Genomic DNA, 14,770 nt, shown 5'->3' on the forward strand with positions numbered 1-14,770 from the left:
TACTGATAAGTAATACAGTAAAATATTCCTTAGGTTGACATTCAAGGCCCTTCTGAATCCGGTCCCAACTTCCCTCTGTACCTTTTTCTCCAACACGCCCTTGCCTTACAAGTGTTTTGGTCACTCTGAAATGCAATTGTGGCAGTATCCTGAATGCAATTTGTATTCACCACTCCAGTGTCTTTGCTCACGCTCCTGTATCTTACTGGATGTTCTGTAACCATTTCACTGACAAGTGGACAGAACTTTAAGGGCCACAGGTAAGAAGCCTTCCAAGAAACTAGGCAGAAGGAATAACTTCCTCCTCTGTATTTTGTCAGTCTCTCTATTATAGTATGTATCACAACTAGGTTAATTATTTATAGGTCTGCTTTCTCTGCTAGAATGGTAGGTACTTAGTAGAAAAGACAGCACCTCCTTCTATGTGTTTTGGGGTCCTCACCACCCACACAAGCCTGGCCAATAGCTGGTATTTCACTTTGGACTGCTAGATTAACTACTGAATATAAAAGCAAAATAAAATGTAATAGTAAAATAATACAGTTGAACAATGAGATTTTAAAAGACCTTATTGCCTTCACATCTATACTATTTTCATTCTCCAACTTCATTCCAAAGTCAAATGTAGGAAAGTGACAATAAAATTTTAATGAATGACCAGAAGTTAAAAAAAGTATAAGACTAGAAGATGTCGAGCTTTCATGGAAACTAAAAATTTTCATGTTTTGGGAATACATTTCTAAATAATTGTGCAGCTGAAATAAAACAGTTTGACATACTACCAAAAGGCAATTGTATATACTCACCACTCTTTAAGGATCCTGAACAAAGCCTGCCCACAAGAAGTTTTTGACGTAATTGCATAACTTCAGCTTCCAAGACTTCAACTTTTGATTTCCATTTTGACTCCTCCTCAGACAGCAACATAGCAAGGTGCTCTGTGTATTCTCTGCTGCTTTTGTCTGCTGGTTTTGAGCGGATAATTGCCAAGGCCAGAGCCAGCTTTGAAGTTCTCAAATACCATTTTTGAACATCCATCCTGGCTTTTGTCCCTATCATTTAATAAGAAAAAAGTTACAGAAATTCTTTTTAACTTGTGCAGTGCATTTCATTTGCTTAAAATTGATTTTGCAAAGTAACACTAATTAACAAGTTTATAATAAGACTTGGCACCAAGTACAGAAAAAAAATTCAGGACTGAAAACAGTATGAGAAAGTTATGCAGAAGAAAAATACACATACATGCATATTAAATATACTAAGATTCAATAGTAGGTTTAGACTATTTGACAATTTCTTGGGGTGGAAAAAACACATACTAATTCATTTAGTTGTTTCTAACCAGAGAAACGTATCAGAATCTCTGAGGGAGCTTTTAAAATATATTCCCTTAAAATTCTGACTCAGCAAATCTTGAGTAGGACCGAGGCTCTTATATTTTGAAAAGAGTGCACTAAATAACCAGAACCATTAAATTAAAACATCTATTCATAAATTCAAGTCCTTCCTTTCCTCCAACCCATCTGTTAAATCTTGCATTCCTTAATGAACCTTTTACCTGCTGTTCCTGCCTCTAACCATCCCCCTCCAATCTATATGGAGAACAATCTTTTAAATATTTGCATCATTTAAGTTGTGAGTCTACTCTGATTCTTCACTTTCAAAGATTTCCAATCGTCACTCCGAGCGTACTTTTCCAAACCAACAGTGTGTCACAGTCTTAAAATATAAACATACTTACGGAGGCCACATGACAGACCACTGCATACACTGGTTTAATATCATCCCTACTCAAGTATAAGCCCCTGTGGCCTCCACCAGGCTTTATTAGATTATCATGAGAGTTGTGCACATAAAATGTGCTAAATAAAAATGTTTAATGAAGAGTGAAAAGTAAGATGATCCAGAATATTCAAGACTTTCAGTTGTCCCATCTATCCTAACACAATTTCAAATTCTTCACCATACATTTCAAACTTTATTTCCTTCCATTTCCCCAGCCTATCCTTCCATTATGGTTGGATCACACTCAACCAAACAGATACAGCCCCAAGTGTACTCCTGTACACATCTCTGCTCATAAATTTTCCACTGCTGTGATGCCCTGACTTTCTTATATAGCTGCCCAAGCCCTGACTGTACACCATTTAAAGAACAACTTATATACCACCATATAAAATCTTCTCAGGTCTATTCCCACTCACAGCCATGTATAACTATCTGATATCCTGTAATTTGGCACTGAAAATGTACAATCTAATAAATGGCTTAATGCTGTTTTATTATAATTAGTAATGAACACAAAAATCTGTATAAAATATGTTCCTCACAGCATTATTGAAAATGGACTGACAAATAGTTAATAATGGTATGACTATACAAATGAATAGTACTTAGCCATTAAAAATTAGATTTTCAGAAATTTTTTATTAGCCTGAGAAAGTGTTAAGTACAAAAAACGAGGACATGAAATTATATGTACAATAGGACCCCAGTTACATGTAAAATGGGGAATACAAAAAAAATAAACAGAATGTATAACTGCAGAATTATTGGTGATTTTTATCCTCTTATCTTCATTTCTTTGTTATTTTTCTAATTTCATTCAATTAACATGTATCAAATTATAATTAAAAATGTAAAGAAACCAGATTTCCAAAATCAAAGTACACAGCTTTATATTTTCATAGCTGTTGACTACACCAAGGACTAGATATTGTTAAGATGCACAAACTAATTAGAATTATAGCTCCGCTTATTTTTAGCTTTCTCAACAACCATTTCACTCCCTGGATCATCCTCCATCTGTCATTAGCGATGGCAGCAGTGGACTCTGACACTCATTACTCTCAGAAAAGCACCCTATGTGCACAAGACATACATATGATGTTTGAGACCCTCCTTCGAGATGTAAGTTTGCTAATATATATAATAATACTGATTTTTTAAAAGTTGCCTATTCAAAGTTGTTTCAGTTAGAAAAGAATCTCACATTCAATTATAAATAGTGGGTTTCCAGGCTAAAAGAAAAAAATAGAAAAACAGTTTATTAGCACAAGAAGACAAAGTACTCTGGATAACAAAAACACAGCAAATTCTCTGTCATCATGTAGAGATATTTAATTAATTGATTTAAGCAAACTGATTAATTAAAGGTTCTGATTTTTAAGTTGTTGCATATGATTTAATAGTCTGGAAATCATGCTGAATATCAGCTATCAGAAAGAAATATCAAATTATAAAATTCTTCTGGATTTTAATTATATCAAGATAGGGTCATCTGTCTGAACATTAACTAGATTTGTACTAAAAATGAAAAGAAATAATTGCTAATAAAGAGGTTTAGTGCAGGCTTGTAGGATATAAATCACATTTAAAACACACACAGAACTACAACATACAACCAAACAAAACCAGGTTTTTAAAACTGCTTCCTCATGTTTGTGTGTATAAACGTATGCCTTCTTAATTTTAGAACAGCATTCTTATCCTCAAAGTATCATTTGCAAAATAAAGATACTTCAGTTTCCCCTAATATTTCATGGAAGAAAACTGAACTTCTGTGGCATCATAAGAAAGATATATTTGGCCTTCATCCCCAGTTCCTGACACAAAGCTCCTAAATCCCTTAGAATTTCCTGAGGTAGATTATGGCAGGTCCCCTAGAAAGCTTCAGGATAGGAATTAGTTGCCAGAAAGACCAAACCATAATTAAAAGCTTGGAACTTTCAGTCCCACCCCTCAACCTCCAGGGAGATGAGAGGGACTGGATACTGGATTCATGATGGATCATGCTTTTTTGATGAAATCTCCATAAAACCCCCTAACCAGTGGGATTCAGAGAGCTTCCAGGTTGGTCAACACATCAGGATGCTAAGAGGGTGGCACACCTAGAAAGGGTGTGGAAGCTAGTGCAATCCCCCCATACATGGCCCTATGCATCTCTTCCATTTGGCTGTTCCTGCGCTGTATCCTTTATAGTAAACTGGTAATAAATAGAGTGCCTTACTGAGTTCTGTGAGTTATTCTAGCAAGTTATCAAGCCTGACTAGAAGGGTGTGAGAACCTCTGACATTATAGCTAGGTCAGATAGAGTGCAAGTAACCTACGGACCCAATACTTGCAACTGGCATTTAAACTGAGTGCAGTCTGATGGAACTGAGCCCTTAAACCTGTGAAGTCTTAAGCTAACTCCATGTAGTTAGTGTCAGAATTGAGTTGAATTGTTGAACATCTAGTTCGTACCCAGAGAATCAGAACTGGTTGTTGCTACTGGAAAACACCCCAGCTTCCTAAATACACTCTCTGTTTCACTGAGGAAAGATCAGCTAGTAACTTTCAGAAAGCCTTTTTAATTCAATTTATGCTCAAATAATTAGAGTAAATAATGAAAATGAACATTTAATATCTCCCAAGAAGGTATGTAGTGTCTCTTAATTCTTAATAGTTTAAAGTATAAAATCAGTCAAACACTCTTTAGAACAGAGCGTCAGTTCCAGCAGGGCTTACTTGCGTGTGTGTGTGTGTGTGTGTGTGTGTGTGTGTGTGTGTGTTTCATTTCAGAGCAGTTCTTACCACAGTAACATTCCCCATGGGGCTGTGAAAAAATTTAGTCATATTCCCTATGACCCTGGATTTTCCTTCAAGCAATGCATGTAGAAACAGCTACTCCAAACATTATTTTGGCCACTTGTATCATTTATTTCTCCTGCCCTAATTTTTCCTTATTGAACTTTAATTTGCTATCAACTCGCTAATTTTCTGAACCGTCAAGTATTTTACATTATATTTATTTTATATTATAACTTCAAATTCAAAAGTTACTTCATCACCAAGATCACTGATGAAACATCTGTTTTAAAAAAAAAAAAAAAAAAAAAAAAAAAAAAAGCCGGGCGCGGTGGCTCAAGCCTGCAATCCCAGCACTTTGGGAGGCTGAGACGGGCGGATCACGAGGTCAGGAGATCAAGACCATCCTGGCTAACATGGTGAAACCTCGTCTCTACTAAAAAATACAAAAAACTAGCCGGGCAAGGTGGCGGGCGCCTGTAGTAGTCCCCCCTACTCGGGAGGCTGGGGCAGGAGAATGGCATGAACCCGGGAGGCGGAGCTTGCGGTGAGCTGAGATCCGGCCACTGCACTCCAGCCTGGGTGACAGAGCGAGACTCCGTCTCAAAAAAAAAAAAAAAAAAAAAAGGAGCCACAGACAATTCCTACTCAAGACTGGTGGGAATTTTAAATTACACAGCCATTCAGGAGAATATTTTCCTAATATGTATCAAACATCTTCAAAATATGTATTCCCCTTTGTCCCAGAAACACAAGTTCTAATATTTCATCTTCAATATATGATCAGAGCTGTATACAAAACTTTATGCCCATACATGATTTGTAGAATTATAATTACCAATATAAAAAAAAAAAAACCTGTCACCAGTCTGAACATCTAATAATAGAGATCAAATTGTGGTATATCATATAACTCAACTAAATGTTTTTGAAAATATCTGAAGCTATGGAAAAATATTTCCCACATGACATTAAATGTACAGTAAAACATGAAATAGTAAATGCAGTGAAACCACAAATTTAAAAAATCTACAGATATACAGACATTAATGTAGTGATAGATTTAGAGACAAAAGGGGAAAGGGAAAAAGAGAAGGAAGGAACAAAAGAAAAAGAGAAAGAGAAAAAGGGGTAAAGACGAGAAAAGACAGACTTATTGACCAAAATAAAAGCAAACCTTGACCATGAGTTGAGGAAGTCTGAGAGATATTATTTTCCTTACATATACTTTTCTAGATGCACTATTCCATTTTGTACTGCAAGACATTTTGTACTGCAAGAAAGGAATACCTGAGGCTGAGTAATTTATAAAGAATATGGGTTTATTTGGCTCATGGTTCTGCAGATTGTAGAGAGGAATGGTGCCAGCTTCTGCTTCCAGTGAGGCCTCAGGAGGCTTTCACTCTTAGTAGAAGACATGGGGAGCTAGTGTGTCACACAGTGAGAAAAAGCAAGAAAGGGAGGGAGGTCCCAGACTCTTTTTCACAACCAGATCTCAAGTGAAATGGTTACCACAGGGAGGTCCCAAGGCATTCCTGAGAAAGCCGTCCCCATGACCCAAACACCTCCCACTAGGCCCCACCTGTAATCTTGAAGATCGCATTCCAACATGAGATTTGGAGGGGACAAATATGAAAACCATATCACCATAGTTCCCAAACTGTCACAATAAACATTATAAGACATATAAGACAGAAAACTATCTTAGTACTGATCCTACAGAAATTGTCCCTATTCTATATTTTTCTAAGTGGAAATTATGGAATATGCAGAAGACTGAAACTGGACCCTTATCTCATAACATATATAAAAATCAACTTAAAATGCCATAAAGACTTAAACACAACATGAAACCATAAAACTACTAGAAGAAAACATAAGGAAAGAGCTGCATAACTTGGGTCTTGACAAAGATACTCTGAATATGACAGAAGGACAGGCAACAAAAGTAAAAATAGACAAATGGGATTGTATCAAACTTAAGTGTTTCTGCAGAGCAAAGGAAACAATCAACAGACTGAAGGAACAACCTGCAAAATAGGAGAAAATAGTTGCAAACCACGTATCTTATAAGGGGTTAATATCCAAAATACACAAGGGACTCCAAAAACTCAATAGCAAGTCCCCATATGCACAGGCAACCAAAGCAAACATAAACAAATGGTATCACACCAAGTTAAAAAGCTTCTGTGCAGCAAAGAATGCAATCAACAAAGTGAAGGGACAACCCACAGAATGGGAATAAATATTTGCAAACTATCCCCCTGACAAGGAATTAATAGCCAGAATATATAAGGAGCTCAAACAACTCTATAGGAAAATAATCTAATAATTCTATGAAAAATGGGCAAAAGATTTGAATAGACATTTCTCAAAAGAAGACACAGAAATGGCAAACAGACATATGAAAGTGTTCACGGCATCACTGATCATCAGAGAAATGCAAATCAAAACTACAATTAGATATCATCTCATCCCATTAAAAGGGCTTAAGACAGGCAATAACAACCGCTGGTGAGGATGTGGAGAAAAGGGAACCTTTGTACACTGTTGGTGGGAATGTAAATTAGTACAACCACTATGGAGAACCATTTGGAGGTTCCTCAAAAAAACTGAAAATTGAGCTACCATAAGGTGCAGCAATCTCACTTTGGGTATATACTCAAAAGAAAGAAAATCAGTATATTAAAGAGATATTTGCATTCTATGTGTGTTGTAGCACTATTTACAATAACTAAGATTTGGAAGCAACCTAATTGTGTATCAACAGATAATGGATAGGGCCGGGAGCGGTGGCTCAAGCCTGTAATCCCAGCACTTTGGGAGGCCGAGACGGGCGAATCACAAGGTCAGGAGATCAAGACCATCCTGGCTAACACGGTGAAACCCCCGTCTCTACTAAAAAATACAAAAAACTAGCCGGGCGAGGTGGCGGGCGCCTGTAGTCCCAGCTACTCGGGAGGCTGAGGCAGGAGAATGACGTAAACCCGGGAGGCGGAGCTTGCAGTGAGCTGAGATCTGGCCACTGCACTCCAGCCTGGGCGACAGAGAGAGACTCCGTCTCAAAAAAAAAAAAAAAAACAGATAATGGATAAAGAAAATGTGGTACATATAGACAATGGAGTACTATATTCAGCCATAAACAACAACGAGATACAGTCATTTGCAACAAATGGATGGAACCAGAGATCATTATATTAAGTAAAATAAGCTATGGACAGAAAGACAAACATTGCATGTTCTCACTTATTTGTAGGATCTAAAAATCAAAATAATTGAACTCTTGGACATAGAGAGTAGAAGGATGGTTGCCAGAAGCTGCGAAGGGTAGTGGGGGACCTGGAGAAAGGTGGGGGAGGTAATGGGTATGAAAAAAATAGACAGAATGAGTAAGACCTACTATTCAATAGCACAATAGGGTGACTACAGTCAATAATGTGTTCGTAACTCAAAGGATAAATGTTTGAGGGGACAGAAACTGCATTCTCCATAATGTGGTTATTTCACATTGCATTCCTGTATCAAAGTATCTCATGTACCCCATAAATACATACACCTACTATGTACCCACAAAAATTTTTTAAAAGATAAAAGTTTTAAAATTCTATGCAAAAAAAACTAAAAATGTGCAAAATATATGAATAAAAAATTCTCAAAAGAAGACATATGATAACAAACAGGTGTATTTTTTAAAAAGCTCAACATCCGTAATCATTAGGGAAATGCAAATTAAAACCACAATGAGCTATCATCTTACCCAAGTTAAAATGGCTTTTATCAAAGACAAAAGAAAACAAGTGTTGATGAGGACATGGAGAAAAGGAAACCTTTGTACACTGTTGGTAAGAATATAAATTAGTACAACCTCTATGGAAACCAATATGGAGATTTCTCAAAGAACTCAAAATACAACTACCATATGATCCACCAATCTTACTTCTGTGTATATATCCAAAGGAAATGAAATCAGCATGTCAAAAAGATATTTGCACTCCAATGTTTGCTGCAGCATTATTCGAAATAGAAAAGACGTGAAATCAACCTGTGTCCATCAATGGATTAACAGATACAGAAAAATATGTAATAATGAAATGCTACTCAGTCTTTAAAAACAAATTTTGTCATTTCAGCACTAATGAACCTGAAAAACATTATGCTGAGTGAAATGAGCCAGGCACAGAGAGAGAACTTCTGCATGATTTCACTATATGTGAAATCTAAAAAAGTCAAACCTATAGAGGCAGAGAAAGAATGGCGGTTTCCAAGGGTGGGGGGCCAGAGAGAAAAGGGCAGATGTTAGTTAAAGGGCACAGTTTCACTTAGACAAGAGGAATAACTTCTGGAGTTCCATGATATAACATGGTGACACAGTTAATAATGTTTTGTACACTTTAAAATTCCTAAAAGAATATATCTTAAGTGTTCTCACCACACACAAAAATGAGGTGACTGCTATGTTAACTGGCTTGACATAATCATTTCTCAATGTCTATATATTGAAAATACCATATTATATACTGTAAATTTATAAAATTTTATTTATTGATACCTTAATAAAGCTGCAAAAATAAATAAGTAAATTAATAAAAAAAGATTTTAGCTAATTAAAAAAAGAAAAAAATGAAGAAGCATTTTGTATGAAGTCTCAGAGCTCTACACCGATCAATTTTTGATTGTGAAGAGAAGCTTAGCCTGTAGCGCTTACCTCTGCAATTCTGAGCCATCTTCAACTGTAAACTACACCACTGATTCAACAACAGCTTTGGTGTAGACAAGGGGAATGAGAATGAAAGAACAGAATTTGCACATTAAACATAACTTTAACCGAAATTTTAAAGGGCTTTCAGAATTGAGGAAACATGGTCCATGAAATGAGAATTCTGCCTCCTAGCTTCTCTAATCTACCTTCCTGATCAGCTTTCCCAAATTCCACTAAGCCCATTGACTTCAGCCATTTCCACAGCCCATTTCCGTATCCCTTCCTCTGAATGCCTTTTCTGTTCTTTTCATGAATTCAAAGGACACACAGATTTTGGAAATGTGGCAGAAAACTTTCCAGTATGACCAAGTAGCAAGCTACTATGCCCTGTATCCCCAATGCCATGAATACTGGCTCACAGTAGGCACATTACTAAATACTAGTGAGTAAATCAATGAATGAATACATCAATATAGGTCTTCCAATCACAGGGCTACTTGGCCAACTCTTAAATCTGGCTCACAGTAGGCACATTACTAAATACTAGTGAGTAAATCAATGAGTGAATACATCAATATAGGTCTTCCAATCACAGGGCTACTTGGCCAACTCTTAACTCTGGCTCTCATCAGTAAGCCTTTGTCAATTACATATTAGGAGAATAGCATTGGAGAGAGAATAGGTTAGGAAGGGAACCTAAGTAGTTAACCAAAAGGTCACATCTGTCTCTCTTCACTCACTAAGACATCCTTTCTTGACTATTTCCACTGAGTCTACTCTCTCCAAACTATGCCCTTCTACAGTTTAACCTTAAACTTTCACCAAAATAATTATTGAGTAAAGAAAATACAGGAAAGATAAAATCTAATTCACATACAGTTTTAGGTCAGAGGCTAAGCTAAAAGGGAGAAAACCAGATTTTATCTAATGTGAGGCCTATCTAAATACTTGCCAAGAAAGTAAGAAACTGAAAGATGCTGGCTAACACTCCTTAAATTACTGAGATGAATGTAATAAGGCAAAGCATGAGTGCAGGAGGAAGTCCTCATGTATCGTGATGGTGAAATATGCATTTATCAAATCCCAGTGTGGGGTGCAGCAGAGCTGGCAATGCTAGAACAGTAAGAAATTACAAGACTTTTGAGATAATTAGTTTAACAGTTTCAGTAAAGTTTGGACAAGGTCTAACATGTAATTTTTGGATTAGATCCATCTGACAAATTTCCTAATTATTGTTAGCATTTCAACACATACTGTACTGTAAAGCGTTCAGTAGATTAATGTCATATGAAATTTCACATAAAAGAATGAAGATTTACTCGAGATTTCAAATTTTTCTACTTTAATTATTAAGGGCACCTGTAGAAGCCTTTCCAGTAGAGTCTGTGCATGACAGGAGGCTTGCAAAGATAAAAGGATACAGGCTTCTTTCTTTCTTTCTGTTCCCGTCAAAACAAATCAACTATCTATCATTTTCCTCTTATTGAAAAAAGAGTTAACTAAGCATGGATTTTAGATGTCTACAGTCTCTTAACACTACTTTTTTAAAATTCCATCCCACACTCTGCCTTTTGATTTCAAACTGCTTCTTCATTTTGTCACAGGAATGATCTCTGGATTCTGGCAAAAGTTCACATGGGAACATGCATCACACATATTTTATAAGCTAACAGAAAGGACAGTGATTCAGAGATTTAGAACCATGTATACATGGCAGAACCAGCAATCGCATTCCACTACGTAAATCCATAAGAGGAAAGGGAACAGATATGTACTACTAACACGGATTTTTTAAAAATATTTTGGAAGAACTATAGGTGTTTCTTGGTTACACTGGTATTTCACACACTGAAATTGACATAATCCTCATCACAAAGATGAACATATTGTTCATACAGTACATTTAAAAAGTCTGATGAATTACATAACTCAAATTCATAAACGTCACAAATTTGGATTCTTGATAAGGCTATATACACCCTGGCGGTGAAAAAAAGTCCCGTGTCATAAAATAAGAACGAACATACGATGCATGCACAAAGCAAAGAAATAACCAGAAGAGACAACTGAGAGAGGTTGTGTCAATCCCAGAGGAGAGACCAGGCTTTTCAGGACCAGCTGAGCCAGGGCCTGAGCTTCAACAGAAAGAGGAGATTAAAGAGGGGAGATGATGAGGTACAGAGTCCCTTGGAAAAGGTAAATGGCCCTATCCAAAAAGTCATTTTGTAAATGACAAATTAGGAAATTGATTTTTTTTTTTCCTAACTTCTACTATGTAAAGCCTTCTGAGTATACTGAAGATACAAACTCAAAAAAGTGCAGTCCCACAGAAACATTTTCTTTAGGGCTCATTATTAATTCTGATAAAGGATTCTACTTCTCATCAGTCTCATTCATTTAAATTTAATCGAGGAGAACACCACAAATTTCAGACAGCAAGTGACAGTGTGTCATGGCTTCTCTCAGGGCTCCATTTTACAAGTAAATCTAATACTTCCTTTATTACAGTCTACATGGATTTGCATGCCTAAAAACAAAATAGAGTTCTTACTTTCACTAGCCTAAAATAGCCTATTAAGAGAGAGAGGGACTGTTTCACAAACATGGAGCCCTTCCATTCTATACATCTTCTGGCACATGATGCCCTTTGCATTTTTGGCCCTTTAAGCTCGCTCTTTAACCTGTTCCAGATAACAAACACACAAAGGTAATACAGCTCTTGTTGCAGGTTAGCCATAACTCAGGACTGGTCCTCTAGTTTCCAGGTTCTGTGGATAAGTATCCCCTGACATCAGAGAATAATAGATTCAATCCACTTTTATACCACAGAAGTTGCTCTTCTCCACTAAAAACCCATCAATTCATAGGATTCATGTTACTTACTCCACAACCCCACTGAGTACCACTACAACCCCAAACAAGCTAAATACTAGAAGACCATTTTTAAAAAATATAATACCTATGGCCGGGTGCAATGGCTTATGCCTGCAATCCCAGCACTTTGGGAGGCCAAGGTGGGCGGATCACGAGGTCAGGAGTTCGGGACCAGCCTGACCAACATGGTGACACCACATCTCTACTAAAAATACAAAAATTAGCCAGCCATGGTGGCATGCACCTGTAATCCCAGCTACTCGGGAGGTTGAGACAAGAGAATTGTTTGAACCCAGGAGGCAGAGGTTGCAGTGAGCCGAGATCACACCACTGCACTCCAGCCTAGGGGACCGAGCGAGACTCCGTCTCGGGGTAGGGGACAGGGAACACCAATAAACAGCATAAAGCATATGTTCATGGGCACTAGGGGAGGTCACACAAAACAGAAATTCATCTCTAGGTCTCCTCCTTGTAACAAGAACCGTTCAAGGTCAAAAGAGTCAAAAATCCTGCAGTCTAACAACTGCTATCTTCTCATCCTAGACAAATATAATTATGTCTCCCATAATAATGAGGACACCTTCCAAGAAATCCATCCTTAGGCCATTTCATAACTGTGTGAACACCATAGAGTGCACTTACACAAATCTACATGGTATAGCCTACTACACACTTAGCCTATACAGTATAGCCTATTGTTCCTAGGCTGCAAACCTGTACAGCACATTATTCTACTAAATACTATAGGCAACGGTAACACAATCATATATATTTATGTATCTAAATATATCTAAACATAGAAAAAGTACAGTAAAAATACGATATAAAAGATTTAAAAATGGTATACCTGTATAGGGCACTTAGATGAATGGTTCTTACACGTCTGCAAGTTGTTCCGAGTGAGTCCATGAGGGAGTGGTGAGTGAATGTGAAGGCCTAGCACATTACTGCACACTACTGTCAACTTTATAAATACCATACACTTAGGCTACACTAAATATATTTAAAATTTTTTTCTTTCTTCAATAATAAATTAGCCTTAGCTTACTAAAACTTTTTATCTTATAAACATTTTAGATTTTTTTAACTTTCTGACTCTTTTGTAATTACACTTAGCTTAGAAACACATATACATATATACATTGTACAGCCATGTCCAAAATATTTTTTCTTTATGTCCTTATTCTATAAGCTTTTCCTAGTTTAAACTTTCTATATTTATTTTTTACCTTTTAAATATTTTTGTTAAAAACTAAGACATAATAACATACATTAGCTAGACCTACACAGGGTCAAGAACATCAATATCAATGTCTTCTACCTCCACATCTTGTCCCACCGGAAGGTCTTCAGGGGCAATAAAATGCATGGACCTGTCCTTTGATAATGCCTTATTGCAGATTGTGTCCTGCAGGATCTGCCTGAGACTGTTTTGCTATTACCTTTTTTTTAGTAAGTACAAAGAGTACACTCCAAAATAATGATAAAACATATAGTAAATACATAATCCAGTAACATATTTGTTCATTATCACTATCAAATATTTATGTATCATGCATAATTGTGTCATACTTGTACATGACAGCAAGTGTACGTGTGTATACACCAGCATCACCACAAACGTGTAAGCAATGTGTTGGGCTACAACATTATGATGGCTCTTAAGTCACCAGAAGACAAGGATTTTTCAGCTTCATGATAATCTTGTAAATACACTCTGTCATTGACTGAAACATTGTTATGCAGGGCATGACTGTATACCAAACATTCCAAACTCCATGCTTCACCTACCAATCGGAATTTGCCTTCCTCAAAATTTGGATCTAACCAATTAGAGATCATGAATCCAAACAAATTCATGACAGTCAAAAACTGGCCTCAAGCTGACATCACAGCCAGGCCCTGGTTCCCATGAGAGATATAGGCAGAATAGCAGCAGAAGGGACATCTGTTTTTTATTTTTGGTGATGCCATTTGTATTATGCAATTTTCTAGAGTCTTTTTTGTCATACTATCTTGTGATAATGAAAGAGGTGTTTTACTGGTAATAGCATAAATCTATTTCATCTAATAAGTGGAATACTCAAGCAATAAGGACTAGCCTTGGAGGTATCAGCATGTTAAGTTCAACTCCAGGGTAATCAATTAAAATCAATTGTTTAAAACCATAAAAATGTTTCAAAGTAGTTCCTGTTGTAAAACATACTCAGATTTTTACCTTAACATGGTTTCTGAGTCTAATTGTCCTTTCAGATACTACAAAAAAATTGTAAAAGTATCACCTCCTTACAAATATTACTGCAATACAGAAAATAAAAGAAAATAATTTACACATATAGTATATGTGACAATTTATCTTAAAATAAAACTTTAGAGATATTCTTATAATAAAAACATGTATTTTGCTGGATGAAAAGACTGTTCTGCTAAATTTATTTTCCTATGTCATTACAGGAGATTACAGATATGCAGGCTCATGGCTCAGATCTGGACTTCTGAAAGACAACTGTTACTGAGGCTGAGGTGAGGACACGTGGAGAGGTGAAGAGGCCAAAACTGAGAGGCCATTTAACAGAATACTGCCACAATCCCACTTCCGTCTGAGAAATGAAAGGTACAAACAGGGCA

At 36.6% G+C, this 14,770-nt stretch overlaps 1 protein-coding gene across 3 annotated transcripts in view; it reads right to left on the reverse strand.

Annotated features, from left to right (window-relative positions):
• The window catches only part of MEI4 (meiotic double-stranded break formation protein 4), a 344,684-nt gene that overhangs the window by 310,111 nt on the left and 19,803 nt on the right, over window positions 1-14,770 (reverse strand). For all 3 annotated transcript variants that reach the window (XM_074037609.1, XM_005552510.5, XM_045391165.3), the window contains exon 2: window positions 807-1,052. In XM_074037609.1, the coding sequence (XP_073893710.1) occupies window positions 807-1,038 (232 nt within the window). In that variant the 5' untranslated portion in view covers window positions 1,039-1,052. The remainder of the gene's footprint in view (window positions 1-806; window positions 1,053-14,770) is intronic.

The sequence above is a fragment of the Macaca fascicularis genome, chromosome 4 (genome assembly GCF_037993035.2).
Source record: "Macaca fascicularis isolate 582-1 chromosome 4, T2T-MFA8v1.1".
In the NCBI taxonomy this organism is placed as follows: Eukaryota; Metazoa; Chordata; class Mammalia; order Primates; family Cercopithecidae; genus Macaca; species Macaca fascicularis.